The sequence below is a fragment of the Salvelinus fontinalis genome, unplaced genomic scaffold (assembly GCF_029448725.1).
Source record: "Salvelinus fontinalis isolate EN_2023a unplaced genomic scaffold, ASM2944872v1 scaffold_0005, whole genome shotgun sequence".
In the NCBI taxonomy this organism is placed as follows: domain Eukaryota; kingdom Metazoa; phylum Chordata; class Actinopteri; order Salmoniformes; family Salmonidae; genus Salvelinus; species Salvelinus fontinalis.
The window spans coordinates 568,973-585,269 of NW_026600214.1; the positions used below are offsets into that span (position 1 = coordinate 568,973).

Below are 16,297 nucleotides of genomic sequence, written 5' to 3' on the forward strand. Positions count from 1 at the left end.
TAGATCTTGCCTGTCCTAAACAGCAGGAAGTAAATATTGCCTGTCCTAAACAGCAGGAAGTAGATCTTGCCTGTCCTAAACAGCAGGAAGTAGATATTGCCTGTCCTAAACAGCAGGAAGTAGATCTTGCCTGTCCTAAACAGCAGGAAGTAGATCTTGCCTGTCCTAAACAGCAGGAAGTAGATATTGCCTGTCCTAAACAGCAGGAAGTAGATCTTGCCTGTCCTAAACAGCAGGAAGCAGATTGTCGTTCCTGCCCGGTTCTGGACTATTGTGACACCTTATTATCCAAATACAGCAGAAACATCACTGTAAATTCTTTGATGCCGTCTACCCTAGTTCTTTATCACAGGGGACAGTTGTATTACTCATCACTACATCCTGTCCTGTATCAAAAGGTTGTCTGGTCCCTCAGTAAAGTCCCGTAGATCTCTTCATTACTCATCACTACATCCTGTCCTGTATCAAAAGGTTGTCTGGTCCGTCAGTAAAGTCCTGTAGATCTCTTCATTACTCATCACTACATCCTGTATTAAAGGTTGTCTGGTCTCTCAGTAAAGTCCTGTAGATCTCTTCATTACTCATCACTACATCCTGTCCTGTATCAAAAGGTTGTCTGGTCCGTCAGTAAAGTCCTGTAGATCTCTTCATTACTCATCACTACATCCTGTCCTGTATCAAAAGGTTGTCTGGTCTCTCAGTAAAGTCCTGTAGATCTCTTCATTACTCATCACTACATCCTGTATTAAAGGTTGTCTGGTCCCTCAGTAAAGTCCTGTAGATCTCTTCATTACTCCCCACGTTGTTTACAAAGCTCTGCTCTGACATATCTCACTCAATCCCCTGTATAAAATAACATTCTCTCTCAATTGAATTCAATTCAAGGGGCTTTATTGGCATGGGAAACATATGTTAACATTGCCAAAGCAAGTGAGGTAGATAATATACAAAAGTGAAGTAAACAATATAAAACATGAACAGTAAACATGACGTTCTCTGTCTGCAGCAACGGTCCACTGTAGCTTCCATGATGCACAGACAGGAGACCGTGGAGTGTCTGAAGAAGTTCAACGCCAGGAGGAAACTCAAGGTAACACTCCTCTTTCACTGTCCTCTGTTCTACTCAGAAACTCAAGGGATGTGTCTCTCCCTATACCCTATTCCCTATACTGTGTACTACTGTCTACCCAGAGCTCTATTCCCTATACCGTGTACTACTGTCTACCCAGAGCTCTATATCCTATTCCCTATACCGTGTACTACTGTCTACCCAGAGCTCCATACCCTATTCCCTATAATACTATGTACCCAGAGCTCTATTTCCTAAACCGTGTACTACTGTCTACCCAGAGCTCTATACCCTATACCGTGTACTATACCGTTTACTACTGTCTACCCAGAGCTCTATACCCTATTCCCTATACCGTGTACTACTGTCTACCCAAAGCTCTATACCCTATACAATGTACTACTATCTACCCAGAGCTCTATTCCCTATACCATGTACAAATATCTACCCAGAGCTCTATTCCCTATACCATGTCCTACTATCTACCCAGAGCTCTATTCCCTATACCATGTCCTACTATCTACCCAGAGCTCTATTCCCTATACCATGTACTACTATCTACCCAGAGCTCTATTCCCTATACCATGTCCTACTATCTACCCAGAGCTCTATTCCCTATATCATATCCTACTATCTACCCAGAGCTCTATTCCCTATACCATGCACTACTGTCTACCCAGAGCTCTATACCCTATTCCCTATACCGTGCACTACTTTCTACCATATTCCCTATACCCTATTCCCTATACCCTATTCTGTGTACTGCTGTCTACCCAGAGCTCTATACCCTATTCCCTATACTACATCTAACCAGAGCTCTGTTCCCTATTCCCTATACCATATTCCCTATACCATATTCCCTATACCCTATTCCCTATACCCTTTCCCTATTCCCTATACCCTATTCCCTATACCATATTCCCTATACCATAATCCCTATACCCTATTCCCTATACCCTTTCCCTATATCCTATACCCTATTCCCTATGCCCTATTCCCTTTACCCTATTCCCTGTACCCTGTAATCTATTCCCTATACCCTATTCCCTGTAATCTATTCCCTATACCCTTTTCCTATACTCTATACCCTATTCCCTATGCACTATTCCCTGTAATCTATCCCCTATACCCTATTCCCTTTAACCTATACCCTAGTCCCTATTCCCTATACCCTATTCACTATACCCTTTCCATATACCCTATTCCCTCTACCCTATACCCTATACCCTATTCCCTATTCCCTATATCATGTTCCCAGTTCCCTGTACCCTATTCCCTATACCCTATTCCCTATATCATGTTCCCCGTTCCCTGTACCCTATTCCCTATACTCTATTCCCTGTTCCCCTTTCCCTGTGCCCTATACCATGTTCCCTATACCCTGTTCCCTATACCATATTCCCTATACCCTATTCCCTAATCCCTATTCTCCATTCCACTACTACAAGGCCCATAGGGGTCTGATCAAAATGACTTTCCAACCATTTTAATTTGTTTATAATATTTAATTCTACAGTTCTGTTTCTGTTTTATATTATTGTCAAAAAGGGTATAGGGTATAGGGCACCCTTTGGGATGCAAGCCAAGCACACACCCTTCTCTCTCTCCCTCTCTCCCTTTCACCCCCTTTCCACCTGCTTTGCAATGATCAGTCCTTCAGTAGAGACTATAGTACCACTGCTGTTGTCTGTTGTAATGATCAGTCCTTCAGTAGAGACTATAGTACCACTGCTGTTGTCTGTTGTAATGATCAGTCCTTCAGTAGAGACTATAGTACCACTGCTGTTGTCTGTTGTAATGATCAGTCCTTCAGTAGAGACTATAGTACCACTGCTGTTGTCTGTTGTAATGATCAGTCCTTCAGTAGAGACTATAGTACCACTGCTGTTGTCTGTTGTAATGATCAGTCCTTCAGTAGAGACTATAGTACCACTGCTGTTGTCTGTTGTAATGATCAGTCCTTCAGTAGAGACTATAGTACCACTGCTGTTGTCTGTTGTAATGATCAGTCCTTCAGTAGAGACTATAGTACCACTGCTGTTGTAATGATCAGTCCTTCAGTAGAGACTATAGTACCACTGCTGTTGTCTGTTGTAATGATCAGTCCTTCAGTAGAGACTATAGTACCACTGCTGTTGTCTGTTGTAATGATCAGTCCTTCAGTAGAGACTATAGTACCACTGCTGTTGTCTGTTGTAATGATCAGTCCTTCAGTAGAGACTATAGTACCACTGCTGTCGTCTGTTGTAATGATCAGTCCTTCAGTAGAGACTATAGTACCACTGCTGTTGTCTGTTGTAATGATCAGTCCTTCAGTAGAGACTATAATTGTTCTCTCCCCCCCTGCTTTTTTCTGCTCTCTCCATCCTTCCCCCCTTTCTTTCTGTCCCCTCCACTCTTTCAGGGAGCCATTTTGACCACTCTGCTGGTAACAAAAAACTTTTCAGGTACGTCCTCACTCTCGCTCTGTCTCTCTCTCTGTATATCTCTCTGTCTCTCTGTCCTTCTCTCTCTATCTGTCCTCTCTCTCTCTCTCTCTCTTTTTGTGTGTAAATCTCCAAAAGTAATTTCACTTTACTACCCATATCTGGCTGTTGTGAAAATATTTTGATTTTAGTTTTTCTTTAGAATTAAATAATCAGATTTTCTTTTTTCTTTACAATTAATCATTTTCTTCTTTTTAATTGTTTTTTATTTCTTTACGTCCTTTGTTTGGGATGTGGTACCCTCGAGGTAAGAACTCACTTCCCCTCTGTCAGCCAATCAGTGGCCAGGGTTTCATGTCACTTCCTCTCTGTCAGCCAATCAGTGGCCAGGGCCTCATGTCACACCCTTTGTCGGTACTCTTAAACCCCTTTCACACTATCGGTCTGATCCCAACCAAACTGTGCTGGCTCTGATATTTTCTTTACACATTGTCTCTTGTCAGCACGGTTACAGTAACTATGGAGGATGCGTAACCAGGCCAGCTCAGGACAGCTTGGTTTGGTTTGACTTAGTAGTGTGAAAATCCCTTTTAAGACATCTTGATTTTATAATAGTACATTAGTGAATATGTAATATATATATATATATATATATATATATATATATATATATATATATATATATATATATATATATATATACAGTGCATTGGGAAGTATTCAGATCCCTTGACTTTATCCACATTGTTACGTTACAGCCTTATTCTAAAATGTATTAAATTGTTGTTTTTCAATCTACACACAATACCCCATAATAACAAAGCAAAAATGTATGTTAAAAAAACAACTGAAATCTTGTTTCTCATGGTCTGAGAGTCCTTTTGGTGCCTTTTGGCAAACTCCAAGCGGGCTGTCATGTGCCCTTTTACTGAGGAGTGGCGGCCACTCTACCATAACGGCCTGATTTGGTGGAGTGCTGCAGAGATGGTTGTCCTTCTGGAAGGTTCTCCCATCTCCACAGAGGAACTCTGGAGCTCTGTCAGAGTGACCATCGGTTCTTGGTCACCTCCCTGACCAAGGCCCTTCTCCCCCGATTGCTCAGTTTGGCCGGGCGGCCAGCTCTAGGAAGAGTCTTGGTGGTTCCAAACTTCTTCCATTTTAGAATGATGGAGGCCACTGTGTTCTTGGACATTCAATGCTGCAGAAATGTTTTGGTACCCTTCTCCAGATCTGTGCCTCGACACAATCCTGTCTCGGAGCTCTACGGACAATTCCTTCGGACCTCATGGCTTGGTTTTTGCTCTGGTATGCTCTATCAACTGTGGGATTTAATATAGACAGGTGTGTGCCTTTCCAAATCACGTCGAATCAATTGAATTTACCACAGGTGGACTCCAATCAAGTTATAGAAACATCTCAAGGATGATCAATGGAAACAGGATGCAACTGAGCTCAATTTTGAGTCTCATAACAAAGGGTCTAAATACTTATGTAAATACAGTATCTGTTGTTAATTTTTAAGACATTTGCAAACATTTCTAAAAACCTATTTTTACTTTGCCATAATGGGGTATTGTGTACAGATTGCTGAGGATTTTTTTTTAATTGAATCAATTTTAGAATAAGGCTGTAACCTAACAAAATATGGGAAAGGTGAAGGGGTCTGAATACTTTCCGAATGCACTGTATATAAACAGGATGTTATGAATAGTGAATACAGTACATTCACATCAACATAATATTTCATGTAGTATATATACAGTATATATGCAGTATAATATGAATAGTGAATACAGTACATTCACATCAACATAATACTTCATGTAGTATATATACAGTATATATGCAGTATAATATGAATAGTGAATATAGTACATTCACATCAACATAATACTTCATGTAGTATATATGCAGTATAATATGAATAGTGAATACAGTACATTCACATCAACATAATACTTCGTGTAGTATATATACAGTATATATGCAGTATAATATGAATAGTGAATATAGTACATTCACATCAACATAATACTTCATGTAGTATATATACAGTATATATGCAGTATAATATGAATAGTGAATATAGTACATTCACAGAATAGTCATGTAGTGTACATATACAGTGGGGCAAAAAAGTATTTAGTCAGCCACCAATTGTGCAAGTTCTCCCACGTAAAAAGATAAGAGAGGCCTGTAATTTTCATCATAGGTAGACTTCAACTATGACAGACAAAATGAGAAAAAAAATCCAGAAAATCACATTGTAGGATTTTTAATGAATTTATTTGCAAATTATGGTGGAAAATAAGTATTTGGTCAATAACAAAAGTTTATCTCAATACTTTGTTATATACCCTTTGTTGGCAATGACAGAGGTCAAATGTTTTCTGTAAGTCTTCACAAGGTTTTCACACACTGTTGCTGGTACTTTGGCCCATTCCTCCATGCAGATCTGCTCTAGAGCAGTGATGTTTTGGGGCTGTTGCTGGGCAACACGGACTTTCAACTCCCTCCAAAGATTTTCTATGGGGTTGAGATCTGGAGACTGGCTAGGCCACTCCAGGACCTTGAAATGCTTCTTACGAAGCCACTCCTTTGTTGCCCGGGCGGTGTGTTTGGGATCATTGTCATGCTGAAAGACCCAGCCACGTTTAATCTTCAATGCCCTTGCTGATGGAAGGAGGTTTTCACTCAAAATCTCACGATACATGGCCCCATTCATTCTTTCCTTTACACGGATCAGTCGTCCTGGTCCCTTTGCAGAAAAACAGCCCCAAAGCATGATGTTTCCACCCCCATGCTTCACAGTAGGTATGGTGTTCTTTGGATGTAACTCAGCATTCTTTGTCCTCCAAACACGACGAGTTGAGTTTTTACCAAAAAGTTATATTTTGGTTTCATCTGACCATATGACATTCTCCCAATCTTCTTCTGGATCATCCAAATGCTCTCTAGCAAACTTCAGACGGGCCTGGACATGTACTGGCTTAAGCAGGGGGACACGTCTGGCACTGCAGGATTTGAGTCCCTGGCGACGTAGTGTGTTACTGATGGTAGGCTTTGTTACTTTGGTCCCAGCTCTCTGCAGGTCATTCACTAGGTCCCCCCGTGTGGTTCTGGGATTTTTGATCACCGTTCTTGTGATCATTTTGACCCCACGGGGTGAGATCTTGCGTGGAGCCCCAGATCGAGGGAGATTATCAGTGGTCTTGTATGTCTTCCATTTCCTAATAATTGCTCCTACAGTTGATTTCTTCAAACCAAGCTGCTTACCTATTGCAGATTCAGTCTTCCCAGCCTGGTGCAGGTCTACAATTTTGTTTCTGGTGTCCTTTGACAGCTCTTTGGTCTTGGCCATAGTGGAGTTTGGAGTGTGACTGTTTGAGGTTGTGGACAGGTGTCTTCTAAACTGATAACAAGTTCAAACAGGTGCCATTAATACAGGTAACGAGTGGAGGACAGAGAAGCCTCTTAAAGAATAAGCTACAGGTCTGTGAAAGCCAGAAATCTTGCTTGTTTGTAGGTGACCAAATACTTATTTTCCACCATAATTTGCAAATAAATTCATTAAAAATCCTACAATGTGATTTTCTGGATTTTTTTTCTCATTTTGTCTGTCATAGTTGAAGTGTACCTATGATGAAAATTACAGGCCTCTCATCTTTTTAAGTGGGAGAACTTGCACAATTGGTGGCTGACTAAATACTTTTTTGCCCCAAGTAGAGTATAATACGTCATGTAGAATATATACAGTATATATGCAGTATGTTATGAATAGTGAATATAGTACAATCACATTCACAGAATACTTCATGTAGTGTATATACAGTATATGTGCAGTATGTTATGAATAGTGAATATAATACATTCACAGAATACATCATGTAGTATATACTATATGTAGAATATGATTTTATACAATGACTTTATACAATGACTTAATACCATGACTTCATACCATGACTTAATATCATGACTTAATACCATGACTCAATACTATGACTTAATACCATGACTTTAATACTGACTTTAATACCATGACTTAATACAATGACTTAATACCATGACTTATTACTGACTTAATACAATGACTTAATACCATGACTTTAATACAATAACTTAATACCATGACTTAATACCATGACTTTAATACAATGACTTAATACAATGACTTAAAACCATGACTTAATACTGACTTAATACAATGACTTAATACCATGACTTTAATACCATGACTTAATACCATGACTTTAATACCATGACTTTAATACTGACTTTAATACCATGACTTTAATACCATGACTTTAATACCATGACTTAATACTGACTTAATACCATGACTTAATACTGACTTAATACCATGACTTAATACTGACTTAATACTATGACTTTAATACTGACTTTAATACCATGACTTAATACCATGACTTTAATACTGACTTTAATACCATGACTTAATACAATGACTTAATACCATGACTTAATACTGACTTAATACAATGACTTAATACAATGACTTAATACCATGACTTAATACTGACTTTAATACAATGACTTAATACCATGACTTTAATACTGACTTTAATACTGACTTTAATACCATGACTTTAATATCGTGACTTTAATGCCATGACTTAATACAATGACTTAATACCATGACTTAATACCATGACTTTAATGCCATGACTTTAATACTGACTTTAATACCATGACTTAATACCATGACTTTAATACCATGACTTTAATACCATGACTTTAATATCATGACTTTAATACTGACTTTAATACTGACTTTAATACCATGACTTTAATACCATGACTTTAATACCATGACTTTAATACTGACTTTAATACCATGACTTTAATACCATGACTTTAATACCATGACTTTAATACCATGACTTTAATACTGACTTTAATACTGACTTTAATACTGACTTTAATACTGACTTTAATACCATGACTTTAATACTGACTTTAATACCATGACTTTAATACTATGACTTTAATACCATGACTTAATACCATGACTTTAATACTGACTTTAATACTATGACTTAATACCATGACTTAATACTATGACTTTAATACCATGACTTTAATACCATGACTTTAATACCATGACTTTAATACCATGACTTTAATACTGACTTTAATACTATGACTTAATACCATGACTTAATACCATGACTTAATACCATGACTTTAATACTGACTTTAATACTGACTTTAATACTGACTTTAATACTGACTTTAATACCATGACTTTAATACCATGACTTTAATACCATGACTTAATACTATGACTTAATACCATGACTTTAATACTGACTTTAATACCATGACTTTAATACTGACTTTAATACTGACTTTAATACCATGACTTTAATACCATGACTTAATACCATGACTTAATACCATGACTTTAATACCATGACTTAATACCATGACTTTAATACCATGACTTTAATACCATGACTTTAATACCATGACTTTAATACTATGACTTTAATACCATGACTTAATACTATGACTTTAATACCATGACTTTAATACTGACTTTAATACCATGACTTTAATACTGACTTTAATACTATGACTTTAATACCATGACTTAATACCATGACTTTAATACCATGACTTTAATACTGACTTTAATACTATGACTTTAATACAATGACTTTAATACCATGACTTAATACCATGACTTAATACCATGACTTAATACCATGACTTTAATACCATGACTTTAATACTATGACTTTAATACCATGACTTAATACTATGACTTTAATACCATGACTTTAATACTGACTTTAATACCATGACTTTAATACTGACTTTAATACCATGACTTTAATACTGACTTTAATACCATGACTTTAATACTGACTTTAATACCATGACTTTAAAACTGTCTTTAATACTATGACTTTAATACCATTACTTTAATACTGACTTTAATCCCCTAGCTTTAATACTGACTTTAATATCCTGACTTTAATATCATGACTTTAATACTGACTTTAATTCTATGACTTTAATGCCATAACTTTTATATCACTGTATATTTGAAACGTTTTGAAACACAAGGAAACGTGTCTCTGTCATTTGACAGATTCAGCCATTTAGTCCCTGCTCGTTTCCAAACGTTTTCCTCTTGTTTTGAGTCTAATGAACACAGCCCTGTTGCACTATGGAGGCTGTCTGTCTCTGTGTACTGGTGTTAACCTTCCTCTCTCTCCCTTCCTCTCTACAGCAGTCAAGAGTCTGCTGAACAAGAAGGCTGACGCCGTCAAGGTGAGTTTCTGCGTTTAACGTTCCAGATGGCTCCCTTTGTTTCCCTACATCGTACACTACCTTTGGCCAGAGCCCTCTGCAGAAAGCAGTGCACTAACTAGAGAGTAGGGTGCTGATTGGCCCTCTGCAGAAAGCAGTGCACTAACTAGAGAGTAGGGTGCTGATTGGCCCTCTGCAGAAAGCAGTGCACTAACTAGAGAGTAGGGTGCTGATTGGCCCTCTGCAGAAAGCAGTGCACTAACTAGAGAGTAGGGTGCTGATTGGCCCTCTGCAGAAAGCAGTGCACTAACTAGAGAGTAGGGTGCTGATTGGCCCTCTGCAGAAAGCAGTGCACTAACTAGAGAGTAGGGTGCTGATTGGCCTTCTGCAGAAAGCAGTGCACTAACTAGAGAGTAGGGTGCTGATTGGCCCTCTGCAGAAAGCAGTGCACTAACATAGAGAGTAGGGTGCTGATTGGCCCTCTGCAGAAAGCAGTGCACTAACTAGAGAGTAGGGTGCTGATTGGCCCTCTGCAGAAAGCAGTGCACTAACATAGAGAGTAGGGTGCTGATTGGCCCTCTGCAGAAAGTAGTGCACTAACTAGAGAGTAGGGTGCTGATTGGCCCTCTGCAGAAAGCAGTGCACTAACTAGAGAGTAGGATGCTGATTGCCCCTCTGTCTTTTAATGTAACATAGAGAGTAGGATGCTGATTGGCCCTGTGTTTTGTAATGTAACATAGAGATTAGGGTGCTGATTGGCCCTGTGTCTTTGGAATAGATAGTCCTGTGTCAGTACTCTGGTATAGATAGTCCTGTGTCAGTACTCTGGTGTAGATAGTCCTGTGTCAGTACTCTGGTATAGATAGTCCTGTGTCAGACCGTCTCAGTACTCTGGTATAGATAGTCCTGTGTCAGTACTCTGGTATAGATAGTCCTGTGTCAGACCGTCTCAGTACTCTGGTATAGATAGTCCTGTGTCAGTACTCTGGTATAAATAGTCCTGTGTCAGTACTCTGGTATAGATAGTCCTGTGTCAGAGTGTCTCAGTACTCTGGTATAGATAGTCCTGTGTCAGTACTCTGGTATAGATAGTCCTGTGTCAGTACTCTGGTGTAGATAGTCCTGTGTCAGTACTCTGGTGTAGATAGTCCTGTGTCAGTACTCTGGTATAGATAGTCCTGTGTCAGTACTCTGGTATAGATAGTCCTGTGTCAGAGTGTCGCAATACTCTGGTATAGATAGTCCTGTGTCAGAGCGTCTCAGTACTCTGGTAGAGATAGTCCTGTGTCAGAGTGTCTCGGTACTCTGGTATAGAGAGTCCTGTGTCAGTACTCTGGTATAGATAGTCCTGTGTCAGAGTGTCTCAGTACTCTGGTATAGATAGCCCTGTGTCAGTACTCTGGTATAGATAGTCCTGTGTCAGTACTCTGGTATAGATAGCCCTGTGTCAGAGTGTCTCAGTACTCTGGTATAGATAGTCCTGTGTCAGTACTCTGGTATAGATAGTCCTGTGTCAGAGTGTCTCAGTACTCTGGTATAGATAGTCCTGTGTCAGTACTCTGGTATAGATAGCCCTGTGTCAGACCGTCTCAGTACTCTGGTATAGATAGTCCTGTGTCAGTACTCTGGTATAGATAGTCCTGTGTCAGAGTGTCTCAGTACTCTGGTATAGATAGTCCTGTGTCAGAGCGTCTCAGTACTCTGGTATAGATAGTCCTGTGTCAGGGTGTCTCAGTACTCTGGTATAGATAGTCCTGTGTCAGACCTTCTCAGTACTCTGGTATAGAGAGCCCTGTGTCAGTAATACAGTTTGGCTCTCACCCATTCAACTGACTAGGCAAACCAGCTCGAGAGCCATTGTAGCTTAAGAGAGTGTGAAGCAACCACTAGAGCGAGTGGCCCCCTCTGCTGGCAGAAACAAGCACAACACCCATTGACTAAGTGATTATTAAATGACAGAGATGACTTTATACACCAGGGTCCCACTAAAGCCGTGGACCCATTTTTTTCTTCTTCTTCGGGTCGGGGGGGCCGTAACATAGTTATGAATCATTTGTACACTGCAAATTGACCACAAGAATCCCAAACAGATCCTAGTATTTGACTTAATAATTAATTGGGAACATGAAGTAATTGGGAACATATGTCCTACATTAAAATCAATTATTGCTGGTTACCAGGTGATTTTACAGTCTAACAATAAAAATACTTACTTAGGGGGTCAAATAAAATGACCGGCGGGCCGTCTATTGAACCCTGTAGGATCTATATACACTATGAAACCATCAGGGGGACTGTCTATTGAACCCTGTAGGATCTATATACACTATGAAACCATCAGGGGACTGTCTATTGAACCCTGTAGGATCTATATACACTATGAAACCATCAGGGGACTGTCTATTGAACCCTGTAGGATCTATATACACTATGAAACCATCAGGGGGACTGTCTATTGAACCCTGTAGGATCTATATACACTATGAAACCATCAGGGGGACTGTCTATTGAACCCTGTTATACAGGATCTATATACACTATGAAACCATCAGGGGGACTGTCTATTGAACCCTGTAGGATCTATATACACTATGAAACCATCAGGGGACTGTCTATTGAACCCTGTAGGATCTATATACACTATGAAACCATCAGGGGGACTGTCTATTGAACCCTGTTATACAGGATCTATATACACTATGAAACCATCAGGGGACTGTCTATTGAGCCCTGTTATACAGGATCTATATACACTATGAAACCATCAGGGGGACTGTCTATTGAACCCTGTTATACAGGATCTATATACACTATGAAACCATCAGGGGACTGTCTATTGAACCCTGTTATACAGGATCTATATACACTATGAAACCATCAGGGGGACTGTCTATTGAACCCTGTAGGATCTATATACACTATGAAACCATCAGGGGGACTGTCTATTGAACCCTGTAGGATCTATATACACTATGAAACCATCAGGGGGACTGTCTATTGAACCCTGTAGGATCTATATACAATATGAAACCATCAGGGGGCTGTCTATTGAACCCTGTAGGATCTATATACACTATGAAACCATCAGGGGGACTGTCTATTGAACCTTGTAGGATCTAGGTACGGCTGAAAGCGAAAGAAAAGTTGACAGAATATATTTGACCCAGGTCAGGTCAGGTTTGTGATGTGATGTGTTATGTTATGTTCCATCAACACTATTTGCTTTACAGGCGAACAACAAAGCCAACACAGTCACCAGTCCTAAAGACAACAGCTTAACCCCAGCACTGGTACGTAATACACCCTCCTCTCATCCCCCCTTCCTCCTCCTCCATACCTCCCTTTACCCCCTCCCCATCACTGGTACGTAATACACCCTCCTCTCATCCCCCCTTCCTCCTCCTCCATACCTCCCTTTACCCCCTCCCCATCACTGGTACATAATACACCCTCCTCTCATCCCCCCTTCCTCCTCCTCCATACCTCCCTTTACCCCCTCCCCATCACTGGTACATAATACACCTTCCTCTCACCACCATACCTCCTCCTCCATACCTCCCTTTACCCCCTCCCTATCACTGGTACGTAATACACCTTCCTCTCACCACCATACCTCCTCCTCCATACCTCCCTTTACCCCCTCCCTATCACTGGTACGTAATACACCCTCCTCTCATCCCCCCTTCCTCCTCCTCCTCCTCCTCCTCCATACCTCCCTTTACCCCCTCCCCATCACTGGTACATAATACACCCTCCTCTCATCCCCCCTTCCTCCTCCTCCTCCTACATACCTCCCTTTACCCCCTCCCCATCACTGGTACATAATACACCCTCCTCTCATCCCCCCTTCCTCCTCCTCCATACCTCTCTTTACCCCCTCCCCATCACTGGTACATAATACACCCTCCTCTCACCCCCCCCCCAGACAGTGTCTGGTCATTAATACAGTCACAATGTCTGGTCATTAATACAGTCACAACGTCTGGTCATTAATACAGTCACAATGTCTGGTCATTAATACAGACACAATGTCTGGTCATTAATACAGTCACAATGTCTGGTCATTAATACAGTCACAATGTCTGGTCATTAATACAGACACAATGTCTGGTCATTAATACAGACACAATGTCTGGTCATTAATACAGTCACAATGTCTGGTCATTAATACAGTCACAATGTCTGGTCATTAATACAGTCACAATGTCTGGTCATTCAGATTAAGTGACGGTTGACATGACGATCATCACACTCCCCATATTATGTTTTACCCAGAATGCAGCATAACAATCATTTAACTCATCTCTAACACCAGCCATTTTTTTTGCTGGCTGTTGTGATGCGTTACTGTTGCTAACGTGTACCTGGCTGAACATCAACAATTGTCACGGGTGACGCTCTCCTCATCCTCGGACGAGGTGAGGAGAGAGGGATCTGAAGACCAAAACGCAGCAGTTGGAAAATAAGCCATCTTCTTTTATTAACACCAACGAAGATGAACACGACACAAAAACACTTTACAAACTAACAAAACAACAAAACGACCGTGAAGCTACAAACGTTGTGCACATACATACAGGCTACAAACGTTCTACATAGACAATTACCCACAACCAATGAGAGCCCATGGCTACCCTAAATAAGGCTCCCAATCAGAGACAACCGAAATCAGCTGTCTCTAATTGGGAACTCATTCAGGCAACCATAGACTCTCCTAGATAACTAACCAACATAGACAACGCTAGACATCTACACTCAACACAAAACCATATACTACACCCCATAACCCCTTTACCAAATAAACACCCAAAACCAACAAAACATAAACATTCCCCATGTCACACCCTGACCTAACTAAAATAATAAAGAAAACAAAGAATAATAAGGCCAGGGCGTGACATAACCCCCCCCTTGAGGCGCGAACTCCGGGCGCACCATACACAGTCTAGGGGAGGGTCTGGGTGGGCTCCCCTCCACGGTGGCGGCTCCGGCTCTGGTCGTAGTCCCCACGTCACCACAGTACCTAACCACCTCCTAGGCTTCCTCCAAACGACCCCCCTCCACATTAACCCCATTGCATTAAGGGGGAGTTCCGGACTAAGGGACAGCTCCGGACTAAGGACCAGTACCAGGGTAAGGGGCAGTACCAGGGTCAGGGGCAGCACCAGGGTAAGGGGCAGCACCAGGGTAAGGGGCAGCACCAGGGTAAGGGGCAGCACCAGGGTAAGGGGCAGCACCAGGGTAAGGGGCAGCACCAGGGTAAGGGGCAGCACCAGGGTAAGGGGCAGCTCCAGGGTAAGGGGCAGCTCCGGACTGAGGAATGGCAGCTCCGGACTGAGGGACTGCAGCTCCGGACTGAGGGACTGCAGCTCCGGACTGAGGGACTGCAGCTCCGGACTGAGGGACGGCCCATGGCTGGCTGACAGATCTGGCTGCTCATGGCTGGCTAACGGATCTGGCTGCTCATGGCTGGCTAACGGATCTGGCTGCTCATGGCTAGCTGACGGATCTGGCTGCTCATGGCTAGCTGACGGATCTGGCTGCTCATGGCTAGCTGACGGATCTGGCTGCTCATGGCTAGCTGACGGATCTGGCTGCTCATGGCTAGCTGACGGATCTGGCTGCTCATGGCTAGCTGACGGATCTGGCTGCTCATGGCTAGCTGACGGATCTGGCTGCTCATGGCTAGCTGACGGATCTGGCTGCTCATGGCTAGCTGACGGATCTGGCTGCTCATGGCTAGCTGACGGATCTGGCTGCTCATGGCTAGCTGACGGATCTGGCTGCTCATGGCTAGCTGACGGATCTGGCTGCTCATGTCTGGTTGGCGGCTCTGGCAGATCCTGTCTGGTTGGCGGCTCTGGCAGATCCTGTCTGGTTGGCGGCTCTGGCAGATCCTGTCTGGTTGGCGCCTCTGGCAGATCCTGTCTGACGGACGGCTCTAGCGGCTCCTGTCTGGCTGGCGGCTCTAGCGGCTCCTGTCTGGCGGACGGCTCAGTGGGCTCATGGCAGACGGGCGGCTTTGCAGGCTCATGGCAGACGGGCGGCTTTGCAGGCTCATGGCAGACGGATGGCTCAGATGGCGCTGGGGAGACGGATGGCTCAGATGGCGCTGGGGAGACGGATGGCTCAGATGGCGCTGGGGAGACGGGCAGTTCAGTCATTGCTGTGCAGACGTCAGACTCCTGCCGGCTGAGGCGCACTGTAGGCCTGGTGCGTGGTGCCGGGACTGGTGGCACCGGGCTGGGGACACGCATCTCAGGGCTAGTGCGGGGAGCAGCAACAGGACGCACAGGACTCTGGGAACACACAGGAGGCTTGGTGCGTGGTTTAGACACTGGTGGTAAAGGGCTGGAGACACGCACCATATAGCTAGTGCGTGGAGGAGGCACTGGTGGTACTGGGTTGGGGCGGGGAGGTGGCGCCGGAAATACCGGACCGTGCAGGCGTACTGGCTCCCTTGAACGCCGAGCCTGCCCAACCTTACCTGGTTCTATGCTCCCCGTCGCCTGACCAGTGC

The 16,297-nt window shown here is 42.5% G+C and overlaps 1 protein-coding gene across 5 annotated transcripts in view; it reads left to right on the forward strand.

Annotated features, from left to right (window-relative positions):
• Positions 1-16,297, forward strand: part of LOC129841985 (calcium/calmodulin-dependent protein kinase type II delta chain-like) — an 80,085-nt gene that overhangs the window by 51,382 nt on the left and 12,406 nt on the right. For 3 of the 5 annotated variants that reach the window (XM_055910358.1, XM_055910357.1, XM_055910360.1), the window contains exons 11-14: positions 1,007-1,090; positions 3,474-3,516; positions 9,758-9,798; positions 13,008-13,067. In XM_055910358.1, coding sequence (XP_055766333.1) covers positions 1,007-1,090; positions 3,474-3,516; positions 9,758-9,798; positions 13,008-13,067 — 228 coding nt within the window. The remainder of the gene's footprint in view (positions 1-1,006; positions 1,091-3,473; positions 3,517-9,757; positions 9,799-13,007; positions 13,068-16,297) is intronic. The other 2 variants (XM_055910359.1, XM_055910361.1) reach the window with 1 other exon arrangement.